At 57.6% G+C, this 14,965-nt stretch overlaps 1 protein-coding gene across 1 annotated transcript in view; it reads right to left on the reverse strand.

The window, feature by feature from the left end:
* The window catches only part of ADAMTS2 (ADAM metallopeptidase with thrombospondin type 1 motif 2), a 222,383-nt gene extending 216,975 nt beyond the window's left edge, over nucleotides 1-5,408 (reverse strand). The window contains exons 1-2 of the mRNA XM_045794972.2: nucleotides 5,144-5,408; nucleotides 3,722-4,116 (exon numbers count right to left, since the gene is read on the reverse strand). Of these exons, the coding sequence (XP_045650928.2) occupies nucleotides 3,722-4,116; nucleotides 5,144-5,279 (531 nt within the window). The 5' untranslated portion in view covers nucleotides 5,280-5,408. The remainder of the gene's footprint in view (nucleotides 1-3,721; nucleotides 4,117-5,143) is intronic.
* Nucleotides 5,409-14,965: the final 9,557 nt, after the last annotated feature.

Raw genomic sequence — 14,965 nt, forward strand, 5'->3', positions numbered from 1 at the left:
TAATGACCTAGCGGGAGCGCCTGGATTCAGCCATGCCTGAAGACTTACCATTACGTGAGCTAATAACTTCCCATTTTTTCTTTAAACTAATTTAAGTGGTCTGTCACTTGTAACTGAAAGGATCCTGACAGATATAATGAAATAAGACTCCCCTCAATTAGGAGACTGCTGTCCACAGAAAACAAAGCTACTCCTGCTTTCCTTTCTCTCTTTTTTTAAAGATTTTATTTATTTATTTATTTTTAGAGAGAGACTGCACACACACAAGTGCCTGGGACCCTGCTCCATGGTTTCTTTACACATCTTCCAGGAAGACATGTTCTGCCAAGAAGGGTTTCCACGGTCCCATCTGTGTGGGAAATGATGGATTACTCAGAGAACCAGACATTTCTTTATTATGGAACTTCTCAGAGATCCTGATGGGACCCCTGAATCTCCCAAGCGGAACGCAAGGTGCACCATCTCCCACACCGGTTGTCCACTGAAACCCATTTGCAAGGAGCAACTTGTGGTGGAATGTGTAGAACTTTCCTGCAGAAATGGGGCTGTTGAGCCTTGCTTCTCAAAGGGAGCCTGAGGCCCAGGAGCATTGGCCTTGGAGCTTATTAGAAATGCAGAACTTGGGGCGCCTGGGTGGCTCAGTCGGTTAAGCAGCCAACTCTTGATTTCGGCTCAGGTCATGATCTCAGGGTCTTGAGATCAAGCCCCACGTTGGGCTAGACACTGGGTGTGGAGCCTGCTTAAAAGTCTCTCTTTCTCCCTCTGCCACTACCTGCCCTCACTCATGCTCTCTTTCTGGAAGGAAGGAAGGCAGGAAGGCAGGAAGGCAGGAAGGCAGGAAGGAAGGAAGGAAGGAAGGAAGGAAGGAAGGAAGGAAGGAAAAAATGCAGAACTTTAGGCCCCACCCCAGATGCGCTGAACCAAAGCTTGCATTTTAACAAGATCCTGCCATACCTGCTTCTGTGTGCTTTGCTATCTATGAAGGAAGAGCAAACGCTGCAGAGGCCGGGGGCCGATGTGGCATGGTGGTTAAGGGCCTGGGTTGTAGAAGAATGAGGTGCATTTATCCCCATAAGGCCTATTGGGAGGGAGTACACAGGTATTGCCCATCTCAGTGTCTTCTACCTGCCCGGACTTGGGAGCCCTATGGCACAAGGGGCTGGAGAGAACCAGTTCAGATTCGTGCCAGCATGGGCTATGTGGTTTTGGGCAAGTCACTCAACCTCCTAGAGCCTTATCCAAGCATCTGCCAACCAGGGATGACGATCCCTCCCCTGCAGGATGGCTGCGGAGGCCAGAGCTTTGCATTATGTATAGAGCCCCAGGCCTATCAGTAATACACAGAGACTCAAAAGGTTAAAGAATTAATTAGTATAAAATGAGAAGAGACACACCAAAACAAAAAGAAGGAAGGAAGGAAGGAAGGAAGGAAGGAAGGAAGGAAGGAAGGAGAGAAAGAAAGAAAGAAAGAAAGAAAGAAAGAAAGAAAGAAAGAAAGAAAGAAAGAAAGAAAGAAAGAAGGAGGAGGGGAGGGAGGGAGAAGGGGAGGGAGGGAGGAGGGGAAGGAGAGAGGAGGGGAGGGAGGGAGGAGGGGAGGGAGGAAGAAGAAAAGAAAGAAAAGAAAAGAAAGTGGAAGGAAGGAGGGAGGGAGAGAGGAAGGAAGGAAGAATAGGAGGAATGAAGGGAGGGAGGGAGGGAAGAAGGAAGGAAGGAAGGAAGGAAGGAAGGAAGGAAGGAAGGAAGGAAGGAAGGAAGGAAAGGAGGGTAAAGAACTAATATTGATGCCCCAGTGTCTCCAGGCCATTTTTCATTGACAGCATTCAAGGCCCCTCAGGCAAGCCCCAGCACATCTTCCAACTCCGGTCTTCTTTCCAGCTGTCTTGCCCCTGTGCAGGTGTGTGGCCAGTCCTTGTGGCATCTCGCCATGCCTGTCCTGACCAGGCCAGCGCATACCTGGTCCCTCTGCCCATGTCCTTCCCTCTGCTAAGATTGCCAACCTGCGCCTTTGCCTGCTGCCTACTCATTCTCCAAATAGCCCCCAGGAGCCTGCGGTCAAGGCCCCGGCCAGAGCTGCCCCTCAGCCCATCAGCGGCCCTGAGCCCCCGGTGGGCACCAGGTCAGCCACACCTCTGACCAGCACAGTGGACAGACAGCACGAGGAGGTTCTGGCTAAATAAATGAATCACCAAATGACAGATGAAGGAACAATACAGAGACAAAGCCTCCCTGAAATGCTCTCCATCAGGAATTTCTCAGTACACAGGAGCTGGCCCACCTACAGACTGCATGCAAGTCAGCTCCCCCAACCCCTGGAGTCCCCAGCACCCTTTTATTTAGGAAATTCACCTGCAGCATCAAATGAGACACACCTATGAGGCCCCAGATGGCCTCAGAGACGACGGACACATAAAGGCTGCACCACGATAACCCAACTCCTCCAAGGACATTTACGGTTGTTTGCAATATGCCTGGGTTCTAACTAAATCCAGCCAAAGGCAGTGATTTTCCGAAGCAACAAGTGACATTTCCTGTGTCTCCATAAAAAGAACACCAGCGGTTGTGGGGCTCTGGTTAAGTGCAGACTCTGCAGGCAGCAGCAGGACAAGCCTGAGGACAGGGGGGCTTAGGGGCCAGCAGGGCTGGGAGAGCGGCCACGCGCTCGGCACAGCAGGGCCCTGAGCGGCAATTAGAGCAGAACTCACGGTGGGCGGCTTCAGATGTCTGGCCAGGCACGGCCAGCCTGCCCACCGCACCCCCAATCCAAAATAGAAAACTGCAGTGGTTTCTGCCGCGTGCCAGGCCCTGGGGCGGCCGGACAGAGCACCGCCAATGTCAGCCGCCTCCCTGAGCATTGATCCAGGCTTCCTCTGAGCCCCCCCCCCCATGCCAAGCTGTGGTCCCTGGGGGCCCCTGGAGACAGGAAAATGTCCCAGGCCTCCAGTCATGCTGGGTGGCCCAAGCAGTCCCAGGAGGGGACTCAGCCTCTCTCCTTGTCCTTCAGAGGCTGCCCATGAGCACCAAAGCCTGCATTTCCAAACGCTCCCCTTGGCTCAAAATAGAGAGAAAACCGACTTTTCAAATTACCAGCTGGAGTTCAACAGGAAACCACAGCATAAAAATCAGTGGCTCCCGGTCAGCCAGGGGGCAGAGGGATAACTGGGCATTTCAGCACCACTGCCTGCCTGCTCCCTGGGCCGGCACCACCTGCACACACGGAAACAAGAAGATGGACTGTCAGCACATGTGCCCCATTGCACACATATCGCACACGCTAAGATGCACGTGGACACACACTCAACAGATACCCGGACACCCGAATGAGCGGAAAGCCACAGATACACACATGCACAAGACACACAATGGGACGTTCACATATTAGCACCAGTACCCAGATAGGAGCACACACGAACATTACAAAACACATGTGCAGACACACGCCTGGTTACAAGAGGAAAAACTGCGCCCCCCAGGGCATAAGGGAGACCGCACTCTGCTACTTGAGCAGAGCTTTGGAGATCCTGACCCATCGCATAAATCACCCCTCTGGGACCAATCAAAGTAACTTGCCTTCGTGCCAACCCCTTCCTTCGGTGCCCGGTGCTCCCTACACACAGGGGTGCAGAGGAGATCCTCAGTGCAGGCCTTGGAGTCACAGGTAACCAGCTTCCAAATCCCAGGCAAGGGCAGTGGACAGAAAGGAGCGAGAGAAGTGAGTACTCACCAGCCCGTCGCAGTTGCTGAGCGCCACGGAGGAGGCTTCAGCCAGGCCCGCCACGTCTCCGACGTAGAGGCAGGTCCCAAGCAGGGGCTCCACGCGGGTGGCGCCCGACTCGCTTTGCCACTCCACGGTGGCGCCGGGCGCCACGAGGCGGGCGTTGGGCCGCAGCCGCAGGTGCAGGTCTCGGCCGAAGACTGTGACATTGTAGAAGAGGCGGCCGCCGGGATCCTCCTCGTTGTCTGCAGGTAAGCCCGGGGTCTGGACAGGGGCGGCCCTACGGGCTCGTACCCGGGTCTGGGCCGACACCGCCGACACCACGTGGGACACCAAGCGGCCCTGGGCGTCAGTGCGCACCGGCACCGCCAGGATGCGCTCCGCTCCGTGCCCCAGGGGCCCGCCTGCAAAGGGAAGGGGCGTTAGACCCGCCAAGACCTCGGAGCCCCAGAGCCCCGCAGCCAAGCCCTGCAGCCCCCCCAGCTCCCACCACCACCACCACTACTGAGAAGGGAAGGGCATTCCGCCAGACAACCCCCAGAAACTAGCCTGCACCTCCCCGGCCTTCTTCGGACTGGGAAGGGGCGTTAACCCGGCCACCACTCCGAAGCCCCGCCGCCCCCAGGCGGTCTCCCTCTGGGACCCTGCCACACAAGCGCTCTGCCCCCTGCCCGGTTCCGGGTTGGGGCTCCGAGAGCTCCTCACAGTTCCCCTGGGGACGGCCCCATCAGAGCGCCCCCGCCCCTTGAACCTACCGTCCTTGGCAGGACGTGGGGCGGCTCCGAAACCATTGCCGGTTAGCCCCTTACCCGTGCGCCTCGCCTCTACCCCTCCGCGGCGCCCGCCGCCCGGGCGCCCTCACCGCTCGCCTCCGGAGCGGCGAGGACTCGGTTCCCCCGGGCACGCGCGGCCTGTCCTCCGTGTCCAGCTCTCAGCTGGACCGATGCCGGGCCCCCTCCCCGCGAGCCCGAGGGCAGGGAGAGGTGGAACAGGGTCTCTCGGATCCTCAGGGATTCCCTCCGGGGCGCCCCATCAGTTCTCAGGGCCCAAAGCTGCGCGCTCAGCACCCGGGTCCTCCCGAGCGTCCCCGGACGCGAGCCCCGGCGCCGCCTCGCCCTGGCTCCCCAGGACCCGCTGGGGCTAGCGCTGCGCTCTCTGCCGCGGGGCTTTCCCGGCCCTCCATCTCCTTGCTCCGCGTCCCGGGAGCCGCGAATGCTCCGAGGCTCCCCCCGGCCGGAGGCGCTCGGGTGCGCCGCGGGGCGCCCCCTGCGCGACCAACCCGGCCCCGAAGTTGGCCAACTTGGCCCCGGGCGGGGCGCGCGGAGTTTGCCCAAGTCGGGCTGGAGGACGCCTGGGGAGGGGGCGGTGGAGCACGCGGGGCGGGGCCCGGCGGACCGGGGTCGTGGGGCGTGGGGGCCCGGCAGCACCTACCTGGGGGGTCGGCGGCGGCGGCGAGCCGGGCGTCCGCGGGCGGCGGCGGCAGCAGGAGCGGCGGCGGCAGCAGCAGCAGCAGCAGCAGCAGCGCGGGGCAGAGCAGGCGGCGAGTGGCTCCCGCCGGCGGATCCATGGCAGCCGGACCGCAGCCGGGGCCCCGCACTCGCTGCCGGCGCGAAAGTTCCCCGCGCGCCGCCCAGCCCACATCTGGGGGCAGCTGGAGCCGCCCGCAGCTGCAGCACCGCAGGGCGCGGGGCGGAGGAGGCGAGGCGCGGAGGGGAGGGCGGGGGAGCGCGGAGGGGAGGCGGGGAGAGGGAAGGAGCGAGCGAGAGAGGGAGGCGGGAGGGAGGAGAAGGCGAGCGAGGGGGAGGGCGGGGACGGCGGGCGCCTCAGCCTGCGGTGACCCGGCGCTTCTTGGCGCGGCCCCTGCCGCTGCCGCTGCCGCCGCCGCCGCCGCCGCCGCCGCCGCCGCCGCCGCCGCCCGCTCCCCTCCTCGCGCCGCCGCCGCCGCGGTTCCCGGCTCGCAGCGAAGCAGAGACACCCCGAGGCGGCGGCAGAGTAGCGCCGTGGGCCGGGCCGGGGGAGCCCCGCCGCCGACCACCACCGGGCGGGCCCGCGCCCTGGTGGCGCACAACCTCGGACGAGCGGCGCCCGCCTGAGCATCCCCACTCAGAGAGTCCGTGGGGCGCCTGGGTCCCACCCGTCAGCCTCGGGGCGCAAAGAGCTGCCTCACCCTCACTGGGCGCCCTGGGGCAGGACAGGGGGCAGGACGGGGACTGGGTTGGGGAGGCCTGAGCTGGAAACTCCAGAGGCTGGAAGACGCTTTTATGGGAGGGTGCGTGCACTGCAGGGACTATCCCAAATATCAGCTTTTACCCTTACAGAGAGATGCAAGGTTCCTTCGTCCCCAACTCCTCTCGGCCTGAAGTTCCCCTCCATCTGCCTCCCCACCCTTTTATTGCAGCCTCTGAGTAGGGCCTCCTCCACCCAGGCGCGGGGGCTCTCTCTCCCAGAGCTCAGTCAGGTTGCTGCCCTCACCTGCCCTGCATCCCAGAGCCTCCTGGCCTTTGCACTCCCAGGCCTGCCTAAAATAGCCTCTCTGCACTCCACCCACCTTTTCCAACTCAGCATCCAAGCATCCCTCTCCATCCTGGAGCAAGTTTGCTGTCCAAGCCCATCCGCAGATGCAATCCCTCCTCTCCAGCACAGTCTTCCCGCTGCCTGGAGTCACAGTCCTACCAAGCCCACTGTCCCCCAGCGCAGTGACCTTCCCTCCCCAGGTCCCACCTGGAAACCCCCTCCTAGGCATGTGTCTGTCAGGAACATCTCTGCCCTGTGTTTTCAGACTTCCTTGGACGGTAGACACCTGTCCTTCTGGATTTTCTCATTGGCCCTGCCTCAGGCCTGTGTGGCCAAGCGCTTTGGGGCTGGCCTTGGTCAGGCAGGGTCTGATGACTCAGGAGGGCCCAGTCTTACGGGGAAACACATGACTTGCACAACTCACTCTAGCTGTGATTTCGCATCCCCGGTTCCGTCATCTTCAGGACCTGGGTGTGAGGGCTCTGCAGCTCGATGGCCATCTTCACCTGGAATCTTCCCTCTGTGTCACCTGAGGGTGCCCAAGACAGGATCCAGCCCCCAGGCCTAGTGAACATTTGTTGTCAACGCTAAAAATAGTGAAATTTCACGTAAAAATTTAGATTTCAGATTTTTCTTGAGAGATTGGGAAGTGTCGCCACATGGGGCCTGCATTTCTGCTTATCCACCATGAAATGGGGCACACGCCCTGCAGTTCTCTATAGGTCTTCTTCCCCCACCCCTAAGCAGGCATCCACTTTCATGACCTCCAATGACCTATCTGGTTCCAGAGAAAGTGGATGGTGATCAGCATAGGGGAAGAGAGATGACTTCAGAGCCAGGCATCCCGGGGGACTTCCTGTAAGAAGTGGCATGGGTTGACTCCTGAAGGGTGCGCAAGCCAGGTAGCCCAGAGCTGGGTCCAGCTAAGTGCTGTCTTGAAACCCATGACACTCTGCCACCCGTTCCTCCTGTGCTTGTCCGCGTTTTCATCTTCCTCAAAAGATGAATAAGACCCAACCAGCAGCCTCGCCGACCTCAGGGGTCATGTTCTACTATCTCACCTGCTTCCCTGCCAGCTGTGGGATTATTACCATAATGCTCCTACCAGCACTGCTGTTCTTTGTACAGTACTTAATCATGGCCTTAGGTTTTTAAAGGATACTCTAAATCAGCACCGTAAACGGAAAGGCCAACATCTCACCATAATTCAAAGATAACTGCCAAACATAAATAAAATGAAAACAAAAAAAAAATGTTGTCAAATTCTAGATACTACTGCTTGCAAAAAGGCGCTGAGGCTGATTCGCAAGTGTTGGGAAAGCGTGAGGCAGACTAACAGAAGCAGAGACCGTCCCTCTGATACAAGCAGAAGGAGAAGAGCAGAATTGGGAAGGGATGACTTTCTCACTTTGCGATTGGATATTTTCAGACGGGGCCACATACCTAAATTATCTTGCACACTCTGACATTCCAGCTCTAGGATACTTCTTGGAAAGAGGGTTTGTCTCCCTGACGCTCCTGAAGAAGCCTTGGCACCTGTTGCTTCCCACATCACCCCTGGCCTCCTGGGGCTCCCCCCCAGGCATGAGTGGGAGGCAGATCATGGCCCTTGACCCGCCGTCCTTGAATCCCCACCCTGAGATCCCACAAGGCTGAGCGGGAGAATCAGTCACACGTGCGTTGCAATTTACTGCTGAGTCCTTCATGTAGGGGGCCCTTGTTGACTTGTCCCAGATCCCTGACCACCTGTCCTCAGCTCAAGGAAAAGGGGGGGAGCACCTCCTACATCTTCAGATTTCCATAGTTTCGGATGTCTCCTTTTCCTCTTTTGGTAAATGCTGGCCTAACCCTGGTGCTTGCCCCTCCCTCTGGTCTTCTCTCCTTCTCCTTCAGGTGAGAAAAGTGCGACACAGAAATCCCTCATGATTCTCTGCTCAAGTATTCCGTCTAGATCCCGAAGGCACAAACTAGGGACCACAGGGGCAACTCAACTGCAACACTTGATTCGCACATGTCACTTGGGTCTGTTTTTAGTTGGACTTGAATGTCTTAGATCTGGTTTGCTTGACACTGTCCCCACCACTCCCACTGTCCTGCACCTCCTCGTGGCTCGCACCTGTTACCAGCCTGGTCCGTGAAGGGCTGGGGTCGCAACCGTGATCTAGAGTAGCCCCACGTTGCGGGAGAGGGATGAGGACAATTCAGGGTGATGTCGGGCCCTCCAACCCCCTTAAAATCTTCTCAAGAATGTGAGGTACAGAAAGAGAAGAGGACCTTTCCTGGTCACCTCGGGTGTCACAAATCACTACCCGTGTCTCGGGGCAGGGACGGGAAGAAAGAACATCTTCCTATCTGCCTGGCCCAGCTCTGGATGGGAGGGGGTGCCCTGCCTGTTCTGAAGACTTGGGGCAGGGCTCCCGGATCTACCCTCGAGCTTCCAGATTGTACAGACTTCATCAGAGCCATTCCTGTCCCCTGGTGGCCACACAGAAACCAGAAATTCTTCTGCCCTTTGACGAGGTCACCGTCCTTGGCAGGCCCTGCCCGCGCTGCGGGCAACAAGCAGATGGAGGTAATAAGAAGATGGAGGTTTCACTGTCCTTCCAACGAGCGAGCTCCCAGGGGGGTGGGGGGAGGGACCTAGACTCTTCCAGTCTGGCTGGGTGGGGGGTGGGGGGGGACCCGTTGGCAGTGCATAAAAAGCCGTGAGTTCTTCATGACCTTGTCAAGGGGCCTCTGAAGACAGCCGCTCTGTCACCCTCCGCTGTTGGCAAACGGTGGGTGCGGGGGCCCCGTCCGATGCACAGGCAGAGTTCTGGCCGGGAGCGGCCTGGGTAAGCAATGTGTCAGGGCAACGCTGATGGAACAGAATGTGGAGGCCGGGTGTGTTTGGGGAGTGTGCTTCTTGTTTCCTGAGCATGCACGCACGCACACACACGCGCGCACACACACGCACGCACCGCACGCACGCACGCACACACACACACACACACACACACTGACAGGGAGCTGTGTCAGGCAAAAGAGGAAACAAGGGCAGCAGTGTTTTTCATTGTCACATCCCTCACAATGGTGTCCCACCACCGCTGGGATCCATTCTGCCTGGAAGGGAAAAGACAAAGTGCTTACAGTGCGAAGGCTTGGGGATCCAGGCTCAATCAACACTTCTAAATGGAGACCCAGCTGGAGGCTCAGACTCAATCTAAGCAGTAATGACCCGGGAAAAACGAAAGCGCAGTGCCTCCTTGTGTTTGTCTACTCACCTGTAGGCTCCACCAGGCAGAGAGGCAGTGAGGCCCGAGAATTTTCAAGGCAGTGTCTGGGGGAGGGCAGGTGGTGACGTCCTAGGCCCACTGGGATCTAGGGTCTAGACCCCTGTGTCCAGCTGTTTGGTCCAACTCTCCCATCTGAGAAAGCCTCTGGGTCCCTTAAGATGCCCCGGGCTGGAGGTGACACTGCCTGCTTAGAACGTGAGGAAACGCATGATCTCACGTAGCAGGTGCGTGGCGGGCGTGGTGGCCCCAGAGCTCCACCTGCCACCTGGGTATCATCTTTGCTCCTGACCACGTAGAGGGACAGCCGAACCACACGGAGGTGTCCTGTCCTCTCCCAGAAGGGCCAGCTAACTCTCCTCTGGTCTGTGGGCCAAGGCTGGGTCACATGCCCATTGCTGAATAGGGCAAGCCTGAATCGGCAGCAGTCTGGGGCAGAATGCGTGTTAGAGGTCAGCCCCACCCCCCCCCACCAAGCACCTTGCTTGCCTTTATTTCCAGAGGAGAGCACGCCACAGTCCATGCTTACCCCTGCCTTGTGAAAGAAGACATCCCTCGTGTGACTTTATGTCGCACTCCCAGTCGACACCCTCTGTAGAGCACAGAGAATTCATGTCTGTACATATAAATCCTGCCCGTAAATTGTGAAGGGCACGATCCTACCGCGGGGTTTTGTGTCCTAACACGTTGTAAGCCTAACTGGGTGTTTCCTCCCTTACAATCCAGGCAATGTCAGCCCGTGGCCCTGGCCAGTTGCTGGATCCCAGGATCCCTGGCCTCCAAGGCTTACAGGTCACACTCCCCTTGTGTCAAATTTCTTGCATCCTGTTTGCCCGACCCTGCCCCGTTTCCAGCATCTACAGTGTGGGCATGAAAAGGGCCGAAGCTTCCAGCTGGGGCTGGCAGTGGTGCTAACCATGGGATCCTAAAGCCGAGACCCCCGTGGGATAAAATTCTGGATGCGGGGATGCAGGCCTTTGGCCATCACTGCAGCCACTGGAGACTCCCTGGGGACCCCTCTGCTCTTCCAGAAGGTCCAAGGAGGCCTCGCTCCCACCCAAGGCCCCATCCCTGGTGGGAAGGTCCTTCTCGACTGGCTCCTGCCCAGCAGCCCCAGATGGTCCCTCCTCCTCTGCAGAAACTCTGAGATCGGACACAAAGTCCCCGGGACACCCAACATGGGGCTCAAGGAGGAACTGGTCACTTCTGCTCCCTACAAAATAGCGTCCCCTTCTTCTGATCATTCCACTGAAAGAGAACAAAGATATACATATGCCTGTATCTCTTGGATGGTATTTTAAAGTGCTTGGTTTTGGCGAAATAATCATCCCTGTGCCCAGCTGCCCTTACAGGCTCTGCAGGTCTGGCTCAAGGCAGCCCCTCAGGAGAACACTTTTCTCTTCACACTGACCCCGACGCCTCTGGCTGGTCCCCAGGGCCGGTCCTGATGGATGCCATCCCCCTTCCACATACAGGGCCCCTTCTTAGCTACGTCTCCAGCCCCTTCCCTGGAGGAAAAGTCTCACTTTCCTGCGGGCTTAAGAGCAGGTACGCCTACCACCCGAGCCAGGTCCACTCCGTACTGTTAATACGATAACCCCCAGCATCCCCATCAGATCCGCAGCTGCTCACAGCCCCATCTCCACCCCACCCCCGCCCCTTCTCTGATCCTCCTTGGCTCACATCTGGCATCTCCTGGGGGCATCCAGGGCCCCTCCCTTCTCTGCCCCCCCACATCAAAGGGGTCACCAGCTCCATCCACCTTCTCATTAGCTCTGGGACCTGACCCTCCTTCCCTCTAACCCGGGCCTGGTCACCTCTCCCGTGCCCACATGACTGTCCCAGTTGGACACTAGATGCCTGAAGTCGAGCTCACTCACTAACATGCCTTTCTCTCCTGCTAGCCAGATGGGTGTCTCCAGCACCCCACACACAGTGATTTGCACACGGCCGTGCTCAGCCCCTGCACACCCTCCTGTCTCTTTGTCTGTAGGGCTGGGATCACACACCTCACCCGTCTCCCAGGGTCACACAGAGTTTGGAGCCTGGCACCCCCTTGTTTTCAATGCGGGGTCAAGGGTGAGAAGTTCCTTTGGAATAATGAGGCGGACCTCCTAACTAGAGAGCTCCCTTCCCCACCCTGTCGGTGTTACTACTTGGGCATCACGGCTCAGCGGCATCGAGGATTTCAACTCCTCGAGGTAGCCCTGAGACCAGCAGGTTGGACTCTGTCAACCACTTTCTGGTCTCGTGACCTTAGGAAACTTACATAACCTCCCCATGCCTCAGTTTCTTAAATTGATCCATAGCAGAGCGGGCCCTCCATACCTAAGCTGGCGTTGCTTTCTATCCCTCCCTGTACCCAGCTGAACACATAGTACAGTATTGGGCTCTAGACGCAAAACCATGCTCATGGGAAACTTTCCAGCATATTCTGACCGCATGCTTTTTTCATGTCATCGCTGACTTGAGAACAAAACCCTGGCTGTACGACAAGACATGGGTGGCTGGGATGCCAGAGTTGCTTTGGGCCTAATAAATAATCTTGCCAAAGGCTTGCAAGGAACTAGTGTGAGGGACAAAACACAGTCTGGCACGTAGTAGGTGCTCAGTAAATATTTGCAGAAGGCATCAACAAAATAAGATAATTTCCAAAGGTCGATGCTATGAAGAAAATAAAAAGAGGCACGTGATATAAAATGCATGGGACAAGGAGGGGGAAGGTGGGGGAAGGTTTCGCTAATAGCTGAAGTCACCAGGAATGGTCAGTCTAAGCAATGAGCATCTCAAGCAGACAGACCAGCAAATGCAAAGGCCCTGAGGCAGGAAGGAGCTTTCTCTGCTCCAGGGAAAGAGGATCAGCAAGGCCCAGGGTGGTTAAAAAAAAAAAAAAAAGGAAGGGAAAGTGGGAGGAAGTGAGAAAGGGAAGGGGGGGAGCAATGAGAGATGGGGCAGAGCCTTGCAGGTCTCAGGCAGGAGGTGGCATTTTGTTCTAAGAGGGCAATTTAAACAAGGGAATGAAAAAAAATCACGTTCATCTCAAAACACTCTGACAACCGGGAGCCCTCACTAGGACAGTGGGCAGGGGCTTCCCAGCCCTCTTTTCAGGAGAAAGATCACACATGTCCAAGCCCCATGACTTTCCCCATCTGCCCTGGTCAGAGATGACTGGCCAGGCTGGGCACCGCGGTTTTCTCTTCCTACTGGAGTGGACAGATGACGACACAGGGGTCAGTGCGGCATCGGAGCTACTCTGCTGGTGAATTAGCAAAGATCTGAAGTCAACTGTCTCCCTCGATCATCATGACATCTTACTAGGTAGAGCTACAACATTCCTTCCCACTTTCAGAAGAAGGAGCCAAAGCTCCGGGATGTGGTCCCCAGCAGAAGGGAGCTGATGGGACCCTACAGACCCCCACCAGACCCTGAGCACTCACTTCCCACAAGGGTGCTCCTCCCAGCCCCCCGGCCTCCTGGGGTTCCGACCCGAGCACCCTTCCTACAAATCCTCCGCTCTTGGCCTCAAGTAGCCACCTTCAGCTTTGGCTTATGAACTCAAGAACCCTAAAGTATGGGGCATATGGGGCAGCTCACTGGTAGCTGACAGTTTTGTGCTTTAAACCGAATTATTTGCCAAGATTTTTAACAATCAAAAGCTTTCCCATGAAAATATGCATCTATGGCTTCTCGTAGGTGGGGGGAGGGGGGAGCATATCTGACCGTGCTGGGCCCACCCAGCCATGGGGCAGCCACAAGCCGGAGCAGGGAGCAGAGCACAGCACAGCCTTCGGATGCTTTCCCCACCCCCACTGTCCTGGCTGGCTTCACAGAGCCCACCTCTGTGACCTTCAGATGGGGTGAGTGGCCCCCGGATGACATACGAGGCCCTGGCAGTGCAGGGATGAGAGGGCCAGCTCTCCAGCATAGCCACCCTTTCCATCCCCACCACTCCCCTGCTTCTCTACCATTTCACAGTGGGAGCTCCACAGCAGCCTCCAACTCCTGGAACTTTCCAAGATGCTCCTTTTCATGGTCTCCCCCCCTCCATGGTACTAGCAGCCCCCTTGCTGCTCACCCAGAAATCACCCCCGTCCCCTGCTGAGGATGCATGGCCCTCCAGAGGAGGAGTCTGAAAGCATAGGCTGCTGGGAGGGGGGTGGGTGGAGGGGGTGTGGGCGTGAAGGGGTGGGTTGTTGCCACAGGAGGACTGCCATTTCTGGGGGCTTGAAGTGAATTCAGGGCACCTGACAGGCAACTGTCCCAGAAGCCAGGAGGCGAGAACGTTCACTTGCACATGCATGTGCGTGCATACACACACTACACCACACGCGTGTGTTGGCCCCTGTGCACCAACAGGCACGTGGACGCACACTGACCTCCAGCCCTCCAATGCCCACAGACCCAGACTCACACTCCAGAGCCCGGGCCCCGCCCCGGCCTCCCTAACTGCATTTCTGAAAATGAGAAAGAAGAAATCTAATGACTCTCAGGCAGCCGCTGTTCCCCCACGGCGATTTCCCATCTCCTTTCTGTGCGGCCACAGCAACAGGGCAGCCTGAGTTCTCAGCCGAGCCCCAGACTCCTTAGCAACCCTCGGCGGGTCGGCTCGAAGCTGTTCCCTGGCCTTGGCCAGCCTGTGGCCTCTGAATGTCCTTGCCTGCCCTGGCTATGAAGGCTGTGGACAGAAGCTGCCAGCTCTCCAGGCGTTGTGATGATAGTGGGAGCCCCTGGTCAGCTTGCTGGGGCCGCCGAGGCCCCCCAGTGGGCTTTCTGTTCTCAAGGTCCTCCGCAGCTTTTCCCCATCATTACTGAACCCAAGGGCTCTGCCCCAACACTGAGCATTTTCAAACCCAGTGCCCAGGGCTGGGCAGAGAATGCCTTCCCTGTAGGTCTGTGCTATGGTATCTGTCCTCCTCCTGACCCACTCTGCGGACCCTCTGATGGGGAGCCCCTCCTCCAGCCATTCCACACAACATCTCAGACAGAGTCCAGACAGGTCACTGTTGGCCACAATGTTGTTTTCCATTTTTGAGCAGGCAAATCATATTATCAGCCACCCTGTCAAACCTGAGGTCCACTGAGACCCTCTGATCTTTTTTACATAAACACAGTAAAGCCTTCCCCTCACCCCTGGGTGTTGGCGATGGGCATTTTGAACCCGACCACGAGTGTCACTGGTTTCCTTTTACTGGCTCTATGCTGTAAGATGATTTGGTGCAGACCTGAGCAACAGCAGGGTCACAGGGCTGGGTGGCTCCAAAGATGACCGAGACCTAGTCTGAGGGACTAAGGCCCTACTCTCTTGAATCCTCCCAGGGTGTGAGATTGACCTGAGAATCGAAGGGCCAAGGGCGTCCTGGGCAAACCCTGAGCTCTGGGAGCAGCAAGCAATGAAGGGCAATGTGGCTTAAGGTCCATCAAGGACCCCCTGAGTGCCAGATTTCCTGTCACGTGGCACCAGGCCAAC

The sequence above is a fragment of the Ursus americanus genome, chromosome 5 (assembly GCF_024610735.1).
Source record: "Ursus americanus isolate L20-20 chromosome 5, mUrsAme1.1.p, whole genome shotgun sequence".
Taxonomy (NCBI): domain Eukaryota; kingdom Metazoa; phylum Chordata; class Mammalia; order Carnivora; family Ursidae; genus Ursus; species Ursus americanus.